This window comes from Mytilus trossulus, chromosome 13 (assembly GCF_036588685.1).
Source record: "Mytilus trossulus isolate FHL-02 chromosome 13, PNRI_Mtr1.1.1.hap1, whole genome shotgun sequence".
Taxonomy (NCBI): Eukaryota; Metazoa; Mollusca; class Bivalvia; order Mytilida; family Mytilidae; genus Mytilus; species Mytilus trossulus.
In genome coordinates, this window is record NC_086385.1 from 27,526,647 (window position 1) to 27,553,249 (window position 26,603).

At 32.3% G+C, this 26,603-nt stretch overlaps 1 protein-coding gene across 1 annotated transcript; it reads left to right on the forward strand.

The window, feature by feature from the left end:
* Positions 1–15,020: 15,020 nt before the first annotated feature.
* On the forward strand, positions 15,021–23,173 carry LOC134695091 (uncharacterized). The gene is made up of 7 exons (XM_063556283.1): positions 15,021–15,162; positions 16,261–16,353; positions 17,219–17,478; positions 18,171–18,387; positions 20,033–20,182; positions 20,630–20,725; positions 22,691–23,173. Exons 2-7 carry the CDS (start codon positions 16,266–16,268, stop codon positions 22,777–22,779), a joined length of 900 nt encoding a protein of 299 aa, XP_063412353.1. The 5' UTR covers positions 15,021–15,162; positions 16,261–16,265; the 3' UTR covers positions 22,780–23,173.
* Positions 23,174–26,603: the final 3,430 nt, after the last annotated feature.

Genomic DNA, 26,603 nt, shown 5'->3' on the forward strand with positions numbered 1-26,603 from the left:
GTGAATGTTCACTTTTGTTTTATACAAATCCGACATCCTCTGTGTATTTTAACGTGCACGATAAAACGATAACAGTCCACACGAAGGCATGCAACATCACTCATTCACAATAGTATTACTTCAAGCCAACAAGTTATAGCTCTTACTTGAAAATGGCCTGTACAGTCCCTGGACGGTGTAATATTCCCATTAACACGATACCCCATTACATCATTGTAAGTTTTTGGTTTTTACAGGTCGGGGATAACCCCATTCATTCGAGGTTATCACACTTTTTCAATTGGTCGATTGATTTTTGGTTGTCTTGCCTTTCTCTGTTTCTGTATTTTTGCTGGAAACAGATTCCACTCATATAAACGCAAAACATAAATGAGCACATTAAGCTATGTTGGCTTAAACATTTCCGCGACTGTATTTCATTGGAAATTACGAGCAATGTTTCCTAGCAAAGGTGATGCTACATGTGCTACACGAGGATCAATCTGAATATCTAGTTTTGCCTTTTCTACACATCAACATGCATGTATGAGTGATAACAACGTCATGAGGGCGTCTTTCATAACATTTCAATATTTCACGGGCCTATATTTCAATGATGGACTTTAGATGCTGTATAACATTTTTTTTTGTTTCTTGTTTTATACATAAAACAGACAATTGTCGTATTTAAACTTTTTGTATTTGTCATTTTGGAGACTTTTGTACCTTCTCTGTGTATGGATATTGCAGTTTGTCAACGACGTCTGGTCCTTAACAAAGACGTAGTTATCATTTTGTTTGTATTTGTTATGGTTACAAAGGAGAATGATGACATGAAAAAGCAGTGTTTATGAAAACTATTCAGGTTTGAAATGGTTTTGTTTATTAGTGCAATCATTTAAAAGCATAGCTATCGTGGAACAAACAGACGAAAATACGGAAAAATTTAAAGACATAGATGTCACAGCAGAATAACATATTTTTTCAATGTATTTTCTGTGTATATGTGAGACAATCTAATAACAAGAAGAATAACACCATATATTTCAAATTATTACAATGACATGGTAGGTAAATTGTTAAACCAATCAAGTTATATCTTTCTGTATAATACAATGTCTTTGCTTTTATCTATGGAACGCCAGAACTGTCTTATAGTGTAAATATTTAATGTGTTTTGTCGCTTAACCTTTACGTCCTGTCATTTCTTCTTTATGTTATGTGCAGATGCCTTTACATCCTGACACGGCATCTCTGTGTTATGTCATATTAGTAGTTTGTTTGGTCTAACAATTGTATGATATGTCATTGCTAAACTTTGTTGTGTAAAATATGCATTACATTATGCTGTAACTACTATATTTTCTGTGAATACTTCTGAACTTAATAATCAACCACCTTTACATTCTCTCATATTTTATTTATATTGTGTCTATTCTTCTTTTACGTAAGTCAGTTAATAATTGCGTCCTGTCTCAAGTGTACTGTTATGTCAAATGTTCTAAACGTTTTGTTTTGATCCACCTTTGTTCTATGTTAATCTCATGATATTATAGTCTTTTGGCGTTATGTTGTGTTTATACATATGTATCTCCAGTGAAAAACATAATACATCTTGGTATAATTCATATTCGTTTTGCTGTACAGTTGATACTCTCTGTGAGCATTCATTACGTCATGTGCAAATGCCTTTTACATTATGTGCAAACAACTAATACGTTTTGTGCAAACCTCGTTTATCTTATGTGTAAACATCGTTCATCCTATGTGCAAACATCGTTTACCTTATGTGCAAACACCTATTACGTTATGTGCAAATACCTATTAAGTTATGTATAAAAACTACATCATTATGTGCAAACATTATTACGTTATGTGCAAATACCGCTTACATTATGTGCAAACACCATGGAAGTTATGTGCAAATGCTTATTACATTATGTCCAAACATCAATTACGTTATGTGCAAACACCTATTACGTTATGTCCAAACACCTATTACGTTATGTGCAAACACCTATTACGTTCTGGTAAACGCTTTTTTGACACAGATTAAAACAAAACGCATCAATGATATGCATTTTGAAAGTTTTTCTAACAAACTGTGGATTTTTATAATTATATTGATTGGTGTAAAACTGCTAAATACATACAATGTATCTAGTTTTATGGGAAATTATTTTGACCCATTTAAAAGTTTGCGTTATGCATCCGTGCTCAGTCTGTTGTTTTTTCTATGGTCGGGTTGTTGTCTCTTTGACACATTCCCCATTTCCATACTCAATTTTATTCACTTTACCTGTTGAAAATTTTAACAAATATACATACACGACTCTAGTTTCAAAGATGTGCAACCGAAAGGAACAAAACGATATAAAATAGAAGATGTGGTACGAATGACAATGCGAAAACTCTTCACAAGGGACCAGGATGATTGGTTATTACCCTAGATTAATCCTACAAATGTAATTATGTCTCCCACGATTCATGTTGCAGCTAAGGAATCCTACAAAACGTTTAAGATTTTATTTTCGTTCATTTCCTTTAACAGTTGTGAATATTATTCTGAATAACCTTCCTATGACTTATTATTTTCTACGTCCCTGACAAGGCGTGTTAAAAAGGTGGATGTCCTGAAAAGCGGTGGTCAGGTGACCCGCCCCTCTTATCTGACTTTTTTTTTAAAATTCACAGGGATGCTGGAAAAATTTGATCCAATTTTGGATCAGACAGGTAGACGGGTGTAACAAAAAGCTGCATTTTCTCTAAAAAAAACCTATTTTTTTCACATTTAAAACTGCCGTATCCTGTAATCCACATAAATGACGCATACACATATTATTCTGAATGAAAGGGTTGGTTATCAGCCTTGTTTCAACTTCACTGGTCATACTCGAAATTAAATCCCGCAACTTGAAACTCCAGATAATGACTTTCATTTATCCGTACTTGGTCCGGTTAATTTTCGAATCGTGTCATCAAGAACGATACAAAAAAATCATAATCTAGTAAATTGTTATTGTTTTCTGCTATTTTTTTTTTTATAAGCGATGTGCATATAGTTTCTTTTGTTGTCTATAAGAATAAATAAATAATTTCGTTGCTAAAATGGTCATCATAAGATAATTTTCCCTTTGAATTTCAGAAAGTACTGACTATCTATAAAAAAAAAGATGTGGTATGCATGCCAATGAGAACATTTTCCACGAAAGACCAAACTGACAAAGACATACATAACAATAGATCCCTAATGGCCTTTAACAAAAAATCCATACCGCATAGTCAGCTAATTTATCTTTTTTTTAACCCATTTAGTTTTTTCACCAGTTTAAAAAAAATGTTACAGTTAAGTAATTCGCTTTTATCCTGCTATTATGAGCATGTAATTCAGTGGTTGTCGTTTGTTTATGTGTTACATATTTGTTTTTCGTTCATTTTTTTTACATAAATAAGGCCGTTAGTTTTCTCGTTTGAATTGTTTTATATTGTCTTATTAGGGCCTTTTATAGCTGACTATGCGTTATGGGCTTTGCTCATTGTTGAAGGCCGTACGGTGAGCTATTATATATATAATAGTTGTTAATGTTTGTGTCATTTGGGTCTTTTGTGGATAGTTGTCTCATTGGCAATCATACCACATCTTCTTTTCAATATTAGCTAGTTATGGTATACAAATAACATGTAAACAATATTTTTTATGCTTTGTTTGTACAAATACAAATATTTTTTTCTACTCCCTGCTTTCATGTTGATCAATCGGTAATATGAATTTCTTTCTGGTAATAGTTCATTTTGGGATTTTCTTCGAGTCCGCGTTTCAATAGTTGTAAAAATCAGAGACAATGGTTAAAATTTAAACAATTTATTTTCAAATACCAGGTGTAAATTGTAAACAATATCTGTACATTGTCATAAATAAAAAAAAATATAAGTTCTCGCTGCGTAACAGGAAAAAAGATTCGGCAAGCCTCGCTTTTTGTCCTGTTTCTAAAGCTCGTACAAATACATTTCACGTTTCCCGACAAAGGTTATTTATAATCAATACATTATTCCACAGTTGTTGATATTAATTTATCTTTTTGTTCAATAATTCAACGAATATCGTCGTATAAATTAGAAACATAAACTTATTTTCCGAACGGAGAATCATATATTCAATGAATATTATTACGGGATAAACGGTAAGCTTCGATGCGTTTAATTATGAACGCGAATGGTTCGATAAATATAGCTAAATACACAATCAAGCCAAATGTTCATAAAAGGAATTTGCTGCACATCATATGCATTATTCTGACAAATCTTATTTTAAAAAATATAAAATTTCATACAAATATATTCTATTGGATCTAAATGTTATCATTCTAAAATATGTTTTGACAGTTTCCGTTAAATATTGCCATTTTTGTCGAGCCTTCGACTGTAGTCGAAAATGCGAGACATAGCGATCCTACTTTCCGTTGCGTCGGTGTCGTCATCGTCGTCGGAGATGGGGTCCACAAATATTCACTCTGTGGTTAAAGTTTTTGAAATTTTAATAACTTTCTTAAACTATACTGGATTTCGACCAAACTTGGACAGAAGCTTGTTTATGATCATAAGATACATGTAGTATCAAGAAGAAGGAAATTTCGTTAAGATTTTGTACCTGTGTTTTACTTATGAATGGATTTCCAGTAAACATTACAGTAAACATTACAGTCTGAAGTTCATTTTTTTTAAACATTTATTAAATTCATAAACTAGCCTGTATTTTTACCAAACTTGGGCAGAAGCTTCTTACAATCAAAGATCGTACCAAGAAGAGTATTTTTATTGACGGTTTTCCTCATTTTTGTTGAGCCGAACAGTTTAAGTAGTAGAGACACTGGGTTCCGCGGAACTCTTACGAATTTTTAGATATATCGGTCCTCCTTTTCTCGGCTACTGTTAAAGCGAGACGTTTTTTTTTTTATAAACGGCTAGCGAGGCATGATGTTCATATGATTCAATCCAAATTATTATCAAAGTGCGGAAACAATCTTGAATTGATACAATCTTGTTCGCCTTGAAATCGACGTTACATATTTAGTCGAAATTCTTTAAAAAAAATCAAAAAAAAAACTAAAAGAAAACTGTGACATTCTTTAACACGAAAGGGAAGGATAAAATTCTTCTTTAATTTTCATGCTACTGATTATAAATTAAGAAAGATCACTTGTCATGTTTTGAATTATTGGAATTTCGGATCCCTCTTGTTCATCCGTTTAAAGCACCATGAAACAATTACCAGCTTACTCCCAGTTTCAAAAATCTTTAAATGTGCAGTATGTCATTGATACGATTTGACTTCTCAAAATGAATCAAGATAATATAATGACAATAAGACATTTGTAAAAAATATAAAACGCTTGTTATGTTGTATTACTATTTAAGAACATCTTTATGTTAAAGATATGAATCAAAGCACTGAAGTACTGAACATCGGATGACCACAAGTTCTTGTAGACGGCCACAAGCACTTGTCTCAGAAAACTAAATCACATCTCTTTACCCTGTCTGAAAGTGACGTTACAATATAGACATTTTTTTTTGTTCTGTGCGTGGATGATAAATTCAACCTCATCGTAGAAGTGATACAAATCAGTAAACTCTGGGTTTTTTTTTGTTATACATTATTTTGATATCATATTTGTAAATTACAGTTACATGTATATAATTTTTATCCATTTGGATATCATTCTATTGCACTATATTTATTATTATAGTGCTGTGCAAGTGCATGGTGGACACTCTTCTGTAATATTTCGATTTTTCTAATAGATCGCATTTGAGTGGGCATTCATATTTTCCAGCAAAACAATCAATGTCCCACGCAGATAGAGGGAGCAAAGACAGATAAGTCTGCATGGGATATCGCAAACGTTCTTGAGATATTCTTTCGCATGCGGTAACACACTTTTTTTCTGTACGTGTGTATAAATATTTAAGATTTTTTTAACTTTATTTATGTTTCTAACGAGTTTAACGAAATTTTCATATTATTAATTTATGTTAAAAAAAAACCTATTTTTTTCTCTTTTTGATTTCTCATTCAATAACCAGTGCCGGAACCAGAATTCTTGAAAGTGATAGAGCTGCGTTTGTTAGTTCTATAAGCAGTTTGATTAAGAGGGGGCTCGGGACTCAGTTTTGTCAAAACTCCCTGCTAGTTAAAAAAAATACAAGATAAGAGGTGGCGAAAAATATCTTCGTCCTTAGTCAATATAATCTGAATAGACGCATATATAGTGTGTTGACCTTGTCAAAAGTCTTTAATTCATACATGTAAGTTGGCGCCTTCCAAAACCATATGTTATGATTATGTATGCAAGATATGGCGACCTATGAAATTACCCGCTTGGTGCAGATGGAAAAGAACATTACATAAATGAGGCCGTTAGTGCTCTCATTTGAATTGTTTTACATATTCTTTTCGGGGCCTTTTATTGTTGAATATGTGGTATGGACTTTGCTCATTGTTGAAGTCCGTACGGTGGCCTCAAATTGTTAATTTCTGTGTCATTTTGGTCTCTTCTGGAGAGTAGTCTCATTGGCAGTCATACCACGTCTTTTTTTTATATCAACTTATTTTCCGTTCACAAATTCCGTATATAAATGAAGTTGCATTTTTTTTTTACATGTAGCTTCTTTTTGCTTCGAATAACAGGGCAGAATTTTTAGTTTCAGTCGATATACACGCCATCTTGAAATAATTACCTGTCACATATAAATTATGTTTGGTTGCTTCATGATGTGGCTGAAATTCAGCAACAACTATTGGCTTTTATGAGATAAATATTTACAGACTGTGCTCATCTGAGGATATTAAGCCATCAAATGCCGGAAAATTAACTGTGTGATCAAAAGTTATTAATTCATGGTCGTTTTATTATGCATAAATTACTCACTGAATTTGAGAATTGAAATATCAATCATAAAATATGTCATTACTTGCATTGCTAATCTGCAATATGTAGACGTTACGAGTGATGCCTATATGCGTAACATACACTATCGCTAAAATCGGACGTTTTTCATGGTTTAGGGATCTACCATTTGATTTTGATGGGGGGTGGGGGCTAGGATGAAAAATGTTGTCCTGCATTTTATTTTAGCTGTAATCTCTGTCCTGCCTTTTTATTTTTCACTCTGTTCCGTCCTGCCTTTTTTTTTTAGTTTATCCTGACTTTTTTTAACCTAAATTGTCGTCCTGACTTTTTCTTTTTGCCAATGTCTCATCCTGCCTTTTTTTTTAACTCAAAACTCCTGTCCTGCCTTTTTTTCAAATTTACCCCCCCCCCCCCCCCCCCATCAAAATCAATTGGTAGCTCCCTTAGACGCTACAAAAATACTTCTAGAATAAGTAAAGTTAATGTACCTGTCTGGTTAGGGGAGGGTTGGGATTCGGCTAACATGTTTAACCCCGCCACACTATGTATGTATGTGCCTGTCCATTCATAGCTGACTATGCGGCATGGGCTTTACTCATTGTTGACGGCCGTATTGTAACCTATAATTGTTTATGTCTGTGTTATTTTGGTGGTCTTATACTTCAAATGGAATTATTTATGCAGTCTTTGTAAGTACCAAACGAATAGTTTTCACAAGAATAACATGACAGGTACGTAACTGTCAAATAAGCATCATTCAAAGAAAAAAAAACTTAAAAGAGACTTTTAATATTAGGAACGATTTAAAAATATTGTGTCACGATATAAACTCCCGATTCGGCGCTTACAATACAGTAACTTAGTGTCGTTCAAATGATTTCCGCAATATTTTAAAAAATCTACCGCAGATTATATTATTTCGTTCCCGCGCGAAACAAAATAATTTCTACTCGAAAAAGCCTCCGGCTTGTCCTAATGTCCCTTTCACGAAGTTTCGAAGTATGTAATTTCGAATAAAAATTTCATATATGTGTTTGAAATAAATGTCGGTTTAGTAACATTCAAAAACAATTTCGTGACTTTTACTGAACCGATAATATACAGTGATAATACATGAAATATCCGGCAAACTTTCTACTCCGTCTACCTCTATGTCGATAAATAACGGACACATAGATATATACCTCGTTGCGCTGAAGAAAAGTGTTCAACCGCACTTTTTGAAATAGTCATGAATTATATCAATATTGTGCTAATATTGTATAGATAATAAGTTTTCTTTCAAACATTTAAGTTGTGCATTTTGCAACTATGGACGAAACTGATGTCTAACGAATTTGTCTTAAAGTTCTCTAAAGTAATTCAACATGTAACCCGGTCTAGGGTGTTCGGGCGATTTATTTTCGGGGCTTTTCGCTATATAATATATAAAATATATAAAATAACGCGAAATTAAATAGCTGGGTATTAACGCAAAATAAAGTATCCGCGAAAACAAGTTGCTTTACAGAATTCGTATCGTTTCAAAGAAACATTGGGAGCATCATCCGAAACATTTTTCGTCCGTTAATTTTAAAGAAGACTCTTTAGTGCTATAAGTTGTCGCGGTAAGAAATTAATGCGTGCGACATCTTGTCACCAATTTTCAAACATTGTTTTCTCGGAAAGTACGAATGCAATGGAGATTAATATAGATATTTTGAAAATATTAGAAAAAAAAACATGTCTATATAAGACTTTGATTGTCGACTATCAAGTGCAAAACTAATCATCGTTTTCGTTTAATTTGACTGGACGCAACGTTTTTGCAAAAAATAAACGCGTGACATTTTATTCACCAAATTAAGAAAATAGGATCTTTTTTGATTTTGTGTTTGACCGATTTTGCCTTTGAAATTAATTAATTACACAAAAAAAACAGCATTAAACTAGCTTCATCATTTTCTCACCTGATGACATCATTTATCCGTATTTTTAAGTTGTTTTCGTTAATGTAGTTTCGAAACGGAGATGGGCCACAATAAAACTTTGCAGATTTGCATGCCGTAACAGATTAAGACGCCATTAGCCGTGAAAAATATGTATCATAGTAGGTTGTCATTTCATGGCATTTCGCGCCAACAACAAAAAATATAATGAAAATCGGCGAAAAAAAATTGAAAAGAAGGCTTATTCTTCAGTTTTCGTCATCAAATATTACCCTGGACAGCCCGTTATTTTTTCCAAAATCAGGAATCAAATGCATAACAACACGAAGAAAGGCGTTTTATCATGTTTTAATGGACATAATTGAACAAGGACATTTACACCATCCAATGGATATTACCTTGAAAAAGAATAGTAGTTCAGAGCTTTTTAGAAAGCTAAAACTTATAATTTTCTTAATTTTCAAAGTGTATATCACTGATGCGTTTTGTTTTAATCTGTGTCAAAAAAGCGTTTACCATAACGTAATAGGTGTTTGCACATAACGTAATTGTTGTGTGGACATAACGTAATAGGTGTTTGCACCTAACGTAAAAGATGTTTGGACATAATGTAATAGGCATTTGCACATAGCGTAATCGGTGTTTGCACATAATGTAAGCGGTATTTGCACATAACGTAGTAGTGTTTGCACATAATGATGTAGTTTTTATAAATAAATTAATAGGTATTTGCACATAACGTAATAGGTGTTTGCACATAAGGTAAACGATGTTTGCACATAGGGTGAACGATGTTTGCACATAAGGTAAACGATGTTTGCACATAAGGTAAACGAGGTTTGCGCAAAATGTATTAGTTGTTTGCACATAATGCAAAAGGCATTTGCACATGACGTAATGAATGCTCATAGAGAGTATCAACTGTACGGCAAAACGCATATGAATTATACCATGATATATTATGTTTTTCACTGGAGATACATATGAATAAACACAACATAACGCCAAAACACTATAATATCATGAGATGTACATCGTACGTAAAGGCGAATCTCTACGAACATATCGTGAAAGAGCAGTATTTTTGTTATAATGTAATCCACGATAAATATCTACCGATATTGCAGTGTGTTTGAATACAACAGTTAACAACTGCACAGTATTTTTGCAACCTTGCATTTTATTTGTAAGTTAGACATCGGTGTTCCAATTTTTTTTCTGTTGTTCAATGTTACGTATTCTTACGTTGACTTTTGTTTGATTACATGTCGAATATATGCGCTCGATTTATCTCCCTTATCCATTTAAAAATAACATTCTCAGGTTTAAATATGCTGCTAAAACAATCTGCGCGTCTGTTTTGCATTTCATTTGATTAATTGTTGGATGTTTAACGTTCATTGGCGAGTACTTCATGCTTTTCACGACGAGATTGTCGCCTGTAAAAGGCTTCAAAAGTGATTGATACGACACAAGTTAAGTATTTTCTATTCATTTTCTATTCATTATACCCACACGTTCTTTAAAAATATGGAACGAATAAAATAGGATGAGTTTGAGTAAATTCTGTCTTCTAGAATAAATCACCCAACAGCAACATCTAAATGTGCACTTAGTCCAATTGATCTGACTTGATGTTCAATCATTTTTAGTTACAGAAATATAAAAGTGCACAGGATCAGTCGTAAAGTTATAGACTTTTTTTGTATTCTTGTTGAAAGTATGATTTTTTTTTATATATATACTAAAATTTGTACGATTATAAAACATACACAAAAAGAATCAGAACTGACATGATCGGCCTTAAAAACAAAACGAACCCCCAAAACACTAAATACATTACAAAACATCTTTTTAAAGTGTTAACTGTTTTTCTTTTCTTTCAAATATCCATGTTTCCTTTTACAAAAATGTTTTAGAAATCATGGTTATCTTTTCTTTATCAGCTTATAAATCGGTCATTTGAAGTTTTAGAGTTGAGACAAAGAAGTTACCCAGGTTCTGAGGATGTTTTTTTTTAAAATTAAAACTAGAGGCGTTCATGCCTAGATAAGTTATAACTCATATTTGCGAAAGAATGATGTTATATTGTTTATCAAAATCTCTCATACGATTGCTGTCCTAGGTCTAAATATTTTATATTTTTCGCAATAATTTATTGATCAATTAGATTTTACACTGTTTTGATTAAATCGTGAACTGTATATCATATAATATTATCAAGTCAATATAATATGTTACGACTCAAAATGGTCTAACAAAATCCAGAATGTATATATTTTTCACGTGAAAGTCATTTCAAAGGGAAGAAGATCAAAGCCGATAGTTCAATATTATTAAATACATGAATGCTCCCTCTTTTCTTGTAACGGTAAGTTACGTCAAGTTATGGTAAATTTTCGTTCGTTTGTAAGATATTAAGAAACCTGTATTAGGTGCAAATATATGCTTGTTTAGTAATATGTCACGTAACGTACTAATTGAGATATGTAACCGCACTGTAGTGGAACGGAGGTTATGAAGCTGCTGATAAAGCTGCAATCATCACGTTTATCATAAATTTTAATTGAACGTGTCTCTTTTTTGTTGATATTGACAAAAATGAGACATTGTGTTAGTTTTGTAGTAAGAAAAGAAAGTTTGGGGCCATACAGTTATATAAGTAAAGCTAAATATGTGAATGGATGTCAGGTAAAAAGCTGTAAAATGTTGGTAAATAGATTTTTGACACTCTTTGATTTTTTAGACCTATACAAACATATAGGTTATAACCTTTGTTTAGCTTTTGTAACAGGAATATATTAAACTTTTAAATTAAGAAAAAAACACAAAGCAGTATTATTAATCAGTCATACACGAGCTTTAGTTAAGATAGTTCATTAGTTGTTACCCCCTGATCTGAAGATTGTATTACATTTTGAAAATGAACAAAGAGTTTCGTTTTTCATTTGTAAGTTTGATTTCTTCCTGATTGTAACTGATTGGGATATATATTTAGAATGGTATTTAAAGTGTATGAATATAGGCAGAACCTGCTTAAACATACAATGTTACGTATAAAACATTGTCTTAAATATTTATCGAATTAATTTACGTTATGCCAAGATAGGAGGCCTAATTTATATCTTTAAAAAAAAATCACGTTTTTAACGCTAAATCTAAACTATACATTGCAAATTTGAATAAAAGTTAATGTGTAGAGATTCTTAATAAGACCCAAATAAAAACCTTCTTGACATAAAGAACGTGTAGCAATGCTGCAATATGTGGATGGAGCATGTGCAAGTATTAAGCTAACGGAAAGATGAACGTTGTTAATATAATTTATAAAATCAATTAAAACACAAAGGTTACTCAAAAGAAAATAGATATATAAAGTGCACTTTTAAATTTTACTGTGTTAAACTTATTTCATTTGTATTGACACATGAAGCAACATGTATACAAATAACTTTAAGTTAACTTACAATGTAATTTAACTTCTGATTAAAACGAAGTGGTTTTTTTTTCTAAAGAACACTGACTTTACATAGAAACGGTTTAACTAAAAAGTCAGTAAAAGAGGGACGAAAGATACCAAAGGGACAGTCAAACTCATAAATCTAAAACAAACTGACAAAGCCATGGCTAAAAATGAAAAAGACAAACAGAAAAACAATAGTACACATGACTCAACATAGAAAACTAAAGAATAAACAACACGACTCCCAACAAAAACTAGGGGTGATCTCAGGTGCTCCGAAAGGGTAAGCCGATCCTGCTCCACATGTGGCACCCGTCGTGTTGCTTATGTGATTACAAATCCGGTAAATAGTCTAATTCGGTAGGTCACATACATGAAAGGGAAGTGGATTGTAGTTGCGACGTAAGGAACATAACCGATATCATTTGTGAAACGGTTATTTCATAACGGTCAATCAACTTTTGATGGCGGTCGTCAAATTTACGAAGGGATGATTTCAACTGCAACATTTGGAACTCTTGGTAACCCTCTATCAAGAAAATCATGATAGGAAATGCAAGCACGGGAATATCGTATCCATTGGGAGATATATACCCCGTATGCAGGTGCTGCTGGAATGTTGCTACTTAGAAATGGAAAGTTCACAATTGGAAAGCTGAAATCATCTCTTTTGTCGTAAAGTTTTGTTTTCAACCGACCCTCATTGTCAATTTCTAGATGTAAATCAAGATATGAAGCCGACTTAACTGTATCTGTAGTATCCTTTCTCTCTAGTTCGATGGGATAGCTGCATTCCACATAGTCACCAACTTTTGAATTTTTTGTGGAAGAACATCATCAATATAGGGGAAAGTAGAGTTACGGATATTTCTAACTTCTTATCTATCTTCCTAAGAAATCCCTGCATGAAGTCAGCCTCATAATAATAAAGCAACAAGTCGGCAAGTAGAGGGGCACATTTTGTTCCCATTGGAATGCCGACAGTCTGTTGAAAAATACGTCCTCCGAACGTAACAAATATATTGTCAATCAAGAAATCAAGAATCTTGATAATATCAGTTTCAGGGAATTTTTTGTTTGAATCAGAATGATTCTTTACAAAGTAGGATTTATCCCTCCCTAAGACAAGATACTTGTATCTACGTTGATCATTCTTTTTTATGAAGCAAAGTAATACCAACCCTTTCAATTTGTCTTTTAGTTTGGAATGTGGAATATTTGTGTAAAGAGTAGAAAATTCAAATGTTTAAATACTGTTACAAGATGAAAGAGAGTTAAATTGTATGTACTCAAAAAGATCTTTGGAATTTTAAGTATCCACATCTGATTCACGCCAGCTCTAGAATAGGCAGTTTCACAATAACTTTGAAGCTCGTCTTTGATTGCTGATAAATTGGATGTTAATAATTTAGAAAGAGGTTTTGTGGAGCACTTGGAAGACCCAGCAATATACCGTTGTTTGTAAGGACACTTATGTAGTTTAGGTATCCAATACAGTGATGGAAGATCCAGTTCTTCATCTTTGTTTGAAAACCAAAGGAACATAGAACAGACCTATGATTATCCAGGATTTCCTCTTTGGTAAGTGTCGTGATGGTATATGTTGAGTTTCCAAGTGAATTGTTAATACCTAATTCGTTTATCAAGCAGTAATGACTTTTACACACAAAAACGATGTTATTTTGGGCTTTATCAGTGGGGACAACAACATATTTTTCATAGAGGTCGGATAGGTGTTTTGCAACATTTAGGTCTTTGAAGATTGACGTAGTATGAGCATTGATGGACCCATTTAGTTTTTTAATTCTGATTTGTATCAACGACCTCACTGCCTTAATCCATTCGGAAAGAGTGTCTACGTCTTCCTTCTCGCGCTAGGGCCCATTGTCTAGCATAATCCTCGACTGAATCCATCAAAATTTTAAAGTTGTAATTTGTAATTGAAAACCTCAGTTGCAAAAGGTTTAGTATAGGTATAAGAAATTATCGGTATGGAGTGTTCACAGTGGATTTGCAACGAAAAAGTGCATTAAACGAAAACACAATTCACCTAAAATCATACTATAAATTAGTATTGCCTCTGCATGTTTTTATACATTAATCAAATTATTATCCTTTGAGAGCACTAAGCCGATGATGATATAAATATACTTAAACGAAATTGATTAGAACGGCATTTCTGAATAAAGCAAATCCTTATCATTTACATAAAAAAAAAATTAACATAATAATTAAAAAAAATATAAACTTAAACAAAATGGATTAGAATAGCATTTATAAATAAACCAAAACTAAAACTTTTATAAGAACAATTACAAAGGATGACGAATGTGAGGATAAACATTATAGACATGGTTTAATAAAGGTTGTTTTATGTCTATGTCAATTGCTCTCTTTAGACATATCTTAATGGTACGGACCTTTATATAATTTGTTATATCATGAAACGTATACAAGTAAATAACTAAAACACAATACCCATTTCAACATGTTGAAAACATTTAAAGTGCAAAAAAATATTAACTAGGTTAACTTCATGTTTTACGGATTACCTTTGTTAAGCTCTTGTTACATATGAATTTAAAAAAAAAAAAAAAAACCCACAACAGTATTATTAATCAGTCATGTGTGAGCTACTGTATAGATAATTCGTTAAATAATACCCCCTGAGTTGAAGATTATATTACAATGTTAAAATGTACAAAGAGTGTCCTTTTCATTTGTAAGTTAGATTTCTTCCTGATTGGAACTGATTGGTGTATATATTAAGAGTGGTTTTATTTAGGTTTATGAACATAGACTAAACCTATCTGATCATACAAAATAACACATCAATATATTGACTTTGGTTATTAACAAGAGGTTTTTACGTTATACAAAGGTAGGAGGCTTTCGTAAAAAAAACTATAATCTTAATATTAAGTACATGTAGAACCTAAAGCTCAAGCATCGATCACAACTTACCGGAAAGCTCGAACGGACGTCTAACGGATAACTTTTTTTCAATCCGTACATGTCCGTTAGACGTCCGTTCTTATCCATAAGGCGTCCGTCCATATCCATTGCATGTCCGTTAAGCGTCCGTTTTATCCGTTGAAGTCCGTTCTGTCCTGTGGAAAATTTTGAGCATGTTCAAAACTTTCAACGGACGTCCGACGGATAACATGTCCGTTGAACCTCCGTTAGGCGTCCGTTAGGCGTCCGTATTGTACGGTACTCGTCCTTTTTGTATCCTTTACGTGTCCGTTATGCATCTGTTGGAGATCCGGTAGACCAACTCACCAACAGACATCTACAGGACGCCTAACGGACGACTAACGGATAAAACGGATGTGAAACGGACATTAACGGATGGATAACGGATAAAACGGATGCCTACCGGATGTAAAACGGACAAATTCCAATTGAAATTTCGAATTATTTATTGCCTTTAATTTTTAGATGGTTTATTGCCTTTAATTATCAGATTATTTTGTTCATCCGTGTTATCCGTTACACTTCCGTTAGGTGTCCGTTTTATCCGGTACTCGTCCGTTGAATGTACGTTCGACGTCCGTTCTGTCCAGAACGTATCCATTTCACGTACGTTCAATATCCGTTGTGTGTCCGTAAGGCATTCGTTACATGTCCGATAGTACACCAACGGACTTCCAACGGATACAAATTTTGTCAACAGATAACTTTTTTTATCCGTTAGGCATCCGTTCGAGCTATCCGGTAAGGTGTGACCGAGGCTTAACAATATAGCTTGACATTGAATATTATTTAAGTTGATTTGGATATTTTCAGCAAGGTCTTTGTATTTTCTGTTGACTTCTTCAGCAAAGCACGAGACGCTGTTTTGTGTTATCCTGCTTCACCAACATTCTACACATACACTGAGGGCGTGTAATAAAGTCTGTGTATGTAAGTTATATTCAGATAAGTCAATACTTGAAAAATAAATTTATCAATATGACGTTTTTCTATCTGCTTTCAGAAACAATGGCGTTTCAAGTATTAGACGTGACAGTTCTCATGACAATATTGGTAGCCATTCAAGATGTCTGCTTCAGCAAAAATTCAGTGACATGTATGTTCTAAACTATATATAAAATTCAACCATTTCGATCATGAATTTTAAGCAGCATTTACATACATTTTAGTCGATACCAATTAAATCGCAGCTGCAAAAGCAAACAATGGAATATTACAAATTATAAAATTGGAAGTCAAGACTCATAGTTAGAGATTACAAAGGCTTGGATAACATACAAATTGCACACATCTTCTGTAATCATACTATTGTCGTAAGAAATTAAAATAATGACCAACTTGTCTTCCATGTAAGTAATGTTATAAAAAAGACCAAACACACATTTAGTATCTTTAATTTGAAGGTCAATATAAAAAAAATAATGACATGATAACATTCAGTAAAGCATTGTTCATCAAATTATCTAATATTACATTGCTGCTGGACTTACAGAATAACAACAGAGTTTGCTTCCCTTAATGTACATTTGGTAACCCATATCTCTCTCATGCCACTAAGAAAACAGTTGAAAAGTAAAACTTTTGACGTATTTCCGTTTGATGTTAATAAAGGCAATTATTTTGACAAGTAAAATGAGCATTACAGTTCAATGGGTTATGCTATAGAGCTTATAGAACGCTGTGATTTGTATGTATCTCTGCATAACTACACAATTATGGATTTGTCACACATATTCACAAGTCGTACAGCAGTTTAATTTACTTAGATTAATGTGAACAAGTGTAATGCTAAATGTCGTTCAGGTTGTCTGTTCTTATATATATAATGGATTGGTTGCTTTACGTCTATTATATTGCAAAATGATGACCAATTATTAGATACTAAAGCATTTGGTGAATTATTATATTTTCTGTCGTTATTGTCTAAAATGTGCTTAATACTAATAATGCATTTTTGTTAGATTCATTTCCAAATGATGCGTGTGATGCACCGACGTATGTTGTTGATAAAAATACCAAAGCTTTAATGAAGTTTGAAGGGGATTTAAGCCGCCTCGATTGTACGCACATGTCGTTTACAACTCCTAAATCAGTGTTTTACAGATATCGCATGCTCGTAAGACAACTGCATTTTGACAGTCCTCAATGCCAAAGTATGCTTTATTACAACATATATGTCACCCAATACAGTGATACCAACAACTTCAACAATAATGGCGAGGTAATTTGAAACACAATAATATTTTGCATAACACTTAAAAAAATTTGGTTATCAATTTTAGTGATTGATAGTCTTAACAAGTAAAGTTAACATTTACACCATGTCAGGTACATGTACACGGAAGCTGTTTTTTTTTATATTTTTCACGTGCTCAAATTGAAGTTCTGATATTACTACGATATAGATTAATAATGACTTCAAGTCGTAACTTGTCTCATTAACTTTTGAGAACAATAAACACATTGAATGATGTTAATTTGTTTTGGAAATTATGCAAGCGAATTCTTAATATTGATAACGCTGTATATGCACTATTGTAAACCGTCCATTAAAACAAGGGATAACAAGTGGAGCAATACAACCATGAGCATTGATGCGTCTCATAGAAACAGCAAACATCGTGGAAAAAACTGACGAGCAACGACAGAATAGACAAACAATTATTCTTTTTACACAATTCCGTTACATCAACTGCTACAAACAATAACTGAACCCTGTGTATACGAAGCCATTTCGAATGACACGAAACTCTCGTTTTATAGAACACCGATACCGTGTACAGTGTTTTAATAACATTACACAACGTTGTGTACGACTGATTTTTTGAACTTTGTAATAATGATAACCTTACATTGTTTATGTTTAGTAGTATTTACAAATTGTATTTTGAACACTTTTCTGTTAACTTTCAGATTAAAGGTAAAGATTGCAATACGGATCCTTACCCTGAGTACAATTTTCTTTCAAATTGGATATACTATGTCGATTATGTTTCCTTCGAAGTAAAGAAAAATGTTAAACAACATGATGGATACAACAAACAGATTAAAATACCACACGAGGACTTTATACCAGACAAACTAAATGATACTTTTACGTTTGAAATTAAAACAAAAGTAGAATATCACTGTAAGTATATCCATATATGGCGTAAGTTCTTTATATAACCTACATTTCACTACGAATATGCAAACTAATTAGTTTTGTCTGGCAGGTGCCCAGCCGATTTTAGCTGTTTTACTGTGACTTGACTATGAGTGTTGCTGTTTACCTTAACCTTTTTTTCAAACAGATTTTTAAAATTGACAATTTAATAGGGACATTTGAATTGACTGACCAGTTGGTATTGATTGAGTTAAGACTACGTTGATGTAAAAGTTTTTCTCAGTTATGTGCAATTACATCTACAACTAGATGCCATCGAGAGCAATAGAAGATACGACTCATCCATTTTCAAAGGCTATGGCAGTCATTTTGTAAATGCTTAAGTAGATTCATGGCAAACCGACATCCTGGATTGCACAATCACAGTACAATTCGGTCAAGTTATTTGCCCAAATCTGCAAAGGAGACAGATTTGCAATTTAATATTTGGACCGTTTTTTCATATAAAGAAAACTTGGTAATTTATTGTATACTTCCAAATATTTAAACAATTATCTTTTTTTTTTAGAAAATAATTTGTTTTCAAATGAGTCTTTAAAATGGAGATACCTCTTTTTTTTTAACATACCAAATAATAATAAAATTGAGAATGGAAATGGGGAATGTGTCAAAGAGACAACAACCCGACCAAATAAAAAACAACAGCAGAAGGTCCCCAACAGGTCTTCAATGAAGCGAGAAATTCCTGCACCCGGAGGCGTCCTTCAGCTGGCCCCTAAACAAATATATACTAGTCCAGTGATAATGAACGCCATTCTAATTTCCAAATTCTACACAAGAAACTAAAATCAAAATAATACAATATAAAATAAGTTTGTTTTTAAATTTTTACTTGCAACAAGACATTTTTTTTAAATTTTCTTTAAACATTATAAAGCCTATCTTCTCACAATTTATTTCATAACACTATCTCATAGAATTGTTTGTTTGCACAAAAAAAAATGTTTTTTTTTCATGAATTATCGAACCAAAGCTAGGCAATTTTCAACGACATGAAAAATAAGACGGTTACCCGTACTTTTAATTATATATTTAAAAAAGCATTTTTAAATCTTCATTTTGGCAATATATAATAAAATCTGTCTCAAAAAGTCTATACTTGTGATCAACCTTAAGTGAAATGACTAATCCATACATGTCAACTACCATTTCTGGGAAATGTCTTACATGTTAGAGCTTTTTTACTGTTTCTATGTCAATAGAACCATTTGGAAATTTGAAATTAATTCTACATTGTACCATCGGCAATTACCAATTAACCCTTTATGAAATTTAATTTACTTTTTAGTATTTTTGTTTATTTTGGGGCATTTTTGCTGTATCCATGGTAACAAATACTTTTATTTATCATTCAAACGTCTCTTGCACTATGGCAAATAGTGTTTTACACCATTGCACAGTTCCATAAACAATGGTTTATTCATTTTCAAGAACCATAATGCGTTGAAGAATGAAAATAAGAATAAAAACGTAGATTAACAAAATATCACCCCGTTTCCGTTGAGGGTGCCAGCAATTACGATAACATGTGTAAGATGTCTAGTTAGTGCCTTCATTATTTCATAATGTTCAATAAAGAATGTTCTAATTTGATTTCCTTTTCAAAAAGACGATGTTATTGCTGGTGTATCAGGTGGAGCTGCTGGATTTTTGGTCTTATGCGGATTGATCGTTTATTGGTGCATATGTTGTCGTCAAAGAAAAAAACGAAGCGGTAGATACTGTTGCGCATGTGTAACAAACAGACCAGGAAACATAAGTAAGTCTGACATTAAATGAAGGGCGAATATAAAGTTACCAAAGACACAAAGGTAACTATTTAATACGACTATAGACAACCCATTGTAATGTGATGATTTGGTCTTGGTTTTCTAAAAATTATTCCGATTTTATACATAGTCAAGCTAATGAAATAAAGTTCACTAAACACATCGTTTTTTGGTTTCGTTTTGTTTATTCGGTTTCAGTTATGATAATGTGTAAATAAATCAATAATAATGCGTGTCTACACTTATTTGAACACAGTTTGGTAAACTAAAGTCAAATGAAAACATGTAGAGATGTTTTATAAAAAAACGTATTTGCATTTCTTATTCTTGTTTTATTCATAAATGTGTGTACTTGAAAGTTAAAGGATTTTGCAAAGTTACAATTATATTTTTTATTATATATTAATACCTAATTTCATATATGTACGTGTTTGTAGATGCAGGAGGTCTCTCGGCAGAATGTTCTGTAAGTGAACTATTGTTATGTTCCTGTATCTTGTGTAGACCTAAAAACCAGAGTGAAAGTGTACAGGGTAAGTTTTATATAGTTAGGCTGCTTATCTGTTTAGTTAAATGATAAACATATCTGGTCTCCTGCATCATGTATATCAAAGTTGCAATCTTCACTATTGACATATTTGTCATGTAAAGTGAGATTGAAGTGAAAACAAATCTATACTATATATCATAAGACTTGTTTTATTATTGTAAAGACGATACTATGACTATTCAGATACGATGATCTTGTCACTCTGCAGTTGTCTAATACAGAAAATAATTCCTACCTCAAGTCAGTAAATCTTGTGATTTAGTATGGTGGTGTGATTGCTTTTAAAGCCGGTTTAATACAAAAATACCACCATACACCGTAGTTTCAACAACTGATTAACAATGAACATCATCAGCTATCAATGGTTTCAGGCTATCAAGTGAATCATTTCAAATGAGAAAACTCACGGCCTGATAAAAATTAACAACGTATGAAAATTAACAAAACATATGGATATCAAGTGTGGCAGATAGAAAACAACGATAGTCACTAGATTACAAATGTTTGTTTTATGACAGCCATTTAACCTTTCACAAACCTGTAAATATGTTGTAACAATTATATTTAAGATAACATTTCGCTGTAGAATTATACTAAAAAATTATGTCGCATCAGATAGAAAATGAGCAATAAATAACATAAAAAAACCGTAAAATACAAATAATTGTGATTAGCATTTCTAATTTTGATTGAAAAGTAATTTAATTTAGTCATTATTATCAGATTTGATACATGGTTAATTTGTTTAATTAATTTGACTGCATTGGTGATGTTAAATGATAATACATAAGAACCGGATGCCTATTTTTTTTCAACTAGATGGATTTTATGTATTTAAGGATGTACTCTACTCTTTTTCAAAATAACAATGTTTTATAAAGGCTGTTATAAATTGATTGTTTGGAAATACAGGAATTAAAAAAAGCATCAAAACGATTGGGTTGGTGTGGTTGATTTCGAGGGAAACGCCTTTAAAAATTTCTCATAAAGTAATTCTCTCTCGATTTTTCGTACGCTTGACATTGGTGCCTTTTTCCATTCAAAAGTGATGAAAAAATAACAAGGATTTGATAAGATTTTCACAGAAGACCTCTTAAATTAAATGAAATCAGATTATAAAAAGAAAAGTACGGGTCAATGGGGAAAATTTGGTACTGATACTACATGGTTAAACCAGAGGATTCCGAACATCTGGAATAAAATCTAAAACAAGAGGAGCGAACATCTTTAGCAAAGGTTTACAGTGTTCTGGTTTCTGTTTGAGTTATTTCGCAAATCAAACACATAACATAAACAGGAGATGAAATAAGATTTATTATTTAGACATGTGTCTTAAACGGATAACTATTATATACTATTTTATAAGTATTATAGTGTTAGTAGCTGTCTGTTTCTGTATTGGTACTGGTATAGATTCAAGCTTTGCAGTATTGGCCTCGAAATCCGTAGGGTCGAGGACCAATACAGCTGACCAATAATCTATACCAGTTCCAATATAGAAATAGCCAGCTACTAACACTATAATACTTATAAAATAGTATATAATAGTTATCCGTTTAAGACACATGTCTAAATAATAAATCTTATTTCATCTCCTGTTTATGTTATGTGTTTGATTTGCGAAATAACTCAAACAGAAACCAGAACACTGTAAAATGCTGTATTACATGTATCAAATGTGGATATAGGGCCAATATTTCCAATACGGACTGGCAATGATGTGAATATAGGGCCAATATCTCAAAAACGAACTGACAATGATGTGAATATATGGCCAATATTTCCAATACGAACTGGCAATGATTGCATTTTACCGGGGCGAAAAGCAAAACAGATCCCGTGATTTATATGACCAGGACGACGTCACCTGTATGACACATGTCGTTTTGGTAGTTTTAAGGCTGTTTTTCTCGTATAATTTAATAATGTCAACTATTTTTTTTTATAGTTTCTATCAGACCTGATATGGATGAGGGATCGGAACCTGTAAATAGTCTTACAGAAGAACACACAGCTCCTCTTATTCAGTGTGAATAAGATAGCAATAGCATTATCTTGTCCGAATGCAACTATATTCGAAACTGTTATACCTTAATAACAGATAATACACAATACGTGTTTTATTTTTTCTTGATTGAAATGTCATTAATTAACCAAATATCTGAATTTAAAATCTATCTCCCCATAACATAACCCCATACAAAAATATAAGTTTGATAAGTACAAACGACACTTAACGATGATAGTGTATCGTCCCGGACCGACAACATATTTTTTTATCTGTTTGATAAACTAGTAAGGTTTCATAAGCATGATTAATAAAAGATTATTAAGTTTAGTTTAGTGTTTCCTATTATCATTTAATGGTGTTCTGTTAAATTGTTTGATCTTGTAAATAAACATAAAGTGTTTTATCATACTTTCGACTTTATATTGTATATGTTTTTTTTTAGTCTGGTACACTGTATCGCCTAAGTTCAACAAAGGTATACAGAAACACACATTACTTAACATTACATTGCGTTGTACATCTGTTGAGGAAACATTAAATACGAATTATAATGCAATTATTTTGTATCAATGGTTCTGATTGGATGACAGTTAGCGAACAATTCTCTAGCTCCTTGTCTGTAACTAAGGAAGTCGACATTTTGAATTACTGAATGTATTGACATGCAACTTCTACAATAGTCAGCCAAAAAAACATGTTGCACCTAAACATCTTCTTTTTATCAATTCTTAATTAATTTTGAAGCGGCGCAGAAGCCAGAAAACGCCTTGTATTTACGTTTGACGCCGGAAGCATACATATGACGTCACCAAGTGTAGGGACCAAAGATGATAACATTTTTTCGCGGAATTTTCTTTAATGAAGATTTTACACTGAAATAATGATTGAAAATTAATTATGAACTTGTTTTGCATTATAATAGAGATGACTGTATTGTATTGGAAGCTTTGCGGACTCCCATCGGTAGTTTTACTGTCGCAAATACCCGTTTACCTGTCTCCGCTCCGCGTCGCCAGGTTAACTAAATTTGCCACAGTAAAACTACCGATGGACGACATTAAAGCTTCAAAAACAATACAGTTATCTCTTAATTATATTAAAACGGTATGATCAGTACAGTCGACTTGTATGTACAAAAAGGACGGTAAAATAAATTCAAAAACAGCGAAATTTCTAGAGATTTTGGTTATTTTCATATTGTTTTTTATTACAGACTACTCATTTTACAGACTACTCATTCAAGGAATGTATTTACTTCATATAGTTCAATTTACTCAACGGCAAATTGAAAACAACAATATTATAGGACAATTACACAGTGATGACTGCTGTACCCTGTTTTGACTATTTTACCTATTGTGTCTGTTTTGTTCACGCATCCTTGTAAATATATTAGAATGTATTGCGACTGTCCTGCAAATGAGAGGTTCAGCGCTATAAAACCTGGTTCCATCCACCATTTTCTACATTTGAAAATGTCTATACCAAGTCATGAATATGACCATTGTTGTCCATTCTTTTGATATGTTTTATTCAATCGTTATTACTCGGCAATTTCGTTAGTTATTTATTTGTGCAACTAGAAAGGCCAAGTAGTTCCAATTGGTGTTTTAGCATTTGATTTTAGCATTTGATTAGGGACTTTTAGGGATCTCAGTACTTTTTTTTATTTTACTTTTTATGGATATTGATAAGTAATGACAAAAGATGTCTCAAATTTAGGTAGACTACAATAACTATGGCCAACATGTTACTGCAGTCTAAAATAACAACATTGCATGTTTTTTTAACAAAACAAAATTGCGTCTTTACAATGTAGTGTGTATCGTTAAATTTCAGTAAAGAGGCGAAATATTTCTCAGTGAATGTCCTATCTTTTTAACATCACAGCCCAGGGTTTGGTAACTAATGGGGAACAAACGCATTTTGTTATGGTGCTGAAAAGATGAGAGTGAGACGTTGTTTCAATTAAAACTTAGCTTATGCTTTTGTAACATGAACCGTGATACCAGACAATCTCAATAATTTGAAGTTGCAAATTAAAACAAACTAGGATTTACTTATTGGAAATTGTTACACGATATAAGAAGATAGACAGCGCACCAATGATCAAAACCCTAGAAAGACACAGTGAAGCTTACCCTATAGTCTTCTACACTATATTGTTGCCTAAATTCTATTCAGGTATTCATGATTTTAACTCATCTAATTTAAAATACAATGCCTCAATCTTTCGCTAGATTTATTAATTTCTTAAAAAACATACATATAACTTTGTAATTTGTCCAAACTAAGTTTGAAAAAAATAGTTTGGACAAAGAAAAACCTCCAACAAAATGGTACGTTAACACGATGTTGAGATAGAGCAAATGGGTTTGAATGATGGATAACCCTTGGAATTGTAGGATTTGTATATTGTGTTTTGTGTACTGTTGTGTGTCGTTTTGGTCTTCTTTTTTTTTTCGATTTGCCTATGGTGTTGTCAGTTCATTTTATTGACTTTGAGTTTGAAAATATCATTGGTTTCTTTCACCTGTACATTATTGCACATATGCACATCTAAAAAAAAGTATTATCGTTTCTGTGATAATGAAGGAAAACTATTCGAAATCCGAAACCAAAGTTGTAACCTCTAACCGACCACCCAGAAACATCAAGTGAGCGATGATGTTGATATTAGATTTTCTATAGAAAAAAAAAACAAAAACAAATTAGATGATTAATATCAGATATTTATCGATATGTCATGTGTACTATTGTTTTTCTATTTGTATTTTTTTCATTTTTAGCCATGGCGTTGTCAGTTTGTTTTAGATTTATGAATTTTCATGTCCCTTTGGTATCGTTCGTCCCTCTTTCATCTGTGGCTGTATTACTATTATGCATATTGCATATAACGTTCGAAATATAATACAAACATAACTGTTAACACAATACAAAATGTATGCGTTTTCCCTTTTAAGTAACAATATGAAGACAATTTCATGTCAAAAATATATAAAGAGCATTTAAAACAAACATTAAAAATTAGAAAAAAAGAATTCCAAAAGTTAAAATTACATCAAAAGAAAAAATTCACAGACACTCACAATTCTAACGAAAAACTTATGAAAAGACAAATAGTAAAACAATACTACAGATGAAGACTGAACGAACGCTATAACACAGAAATAAGCTAGTAGTGAATAATAAAAGATAATACTCTTTATATTGCAAAACTGTTAGTCCTAAATTTGTAACATGTCTACCAAATGCTTCAACTGATATTAATTTGGCTAATTTCAATTTAATTTTAACTACCAACTTTAAGAACTTTTCCTGATTTGGAACACGCATTTTTAGAATATTAAAATTTAGTACGATCGTATTAAAACGTAATATTCACTTATGTGTGTTACTCGCGTAGTGGTATTAACCATATGTGGATTCTTAAAAATTCTAAAGAACTTCTAGACAATTTCAAATCTCGGTCTCTTTCTGAAATAAGTTCCATCAAAACTTTTGATTTTTCAACCCTGTATACCACCATTCCCCATGTAAAATTGAAAAATCGCCTAAAAGAAATTATCCACAATGCCTTTCAACATATAAATGGTAGCATACGCTACAAATTTATTACTTTGGGATTTCATAAAGCATATTTCGTTAATAGTGACAAACAAAAAGGTAAATCATGCTACACTGAAGAACAAGTAGTCAGTATGCTGGAGTTTCTTATCGACAACATATTTGTTGAGTTTGGAGGTAGACTTTTCCAACAAGTTGTCGGCATTCCTATGGGAACAAACTGTGCGCCTCTTCTTGCCGACCTCTTCTTATTTTCATATGAATCGGAGTTCCTCCAGACACT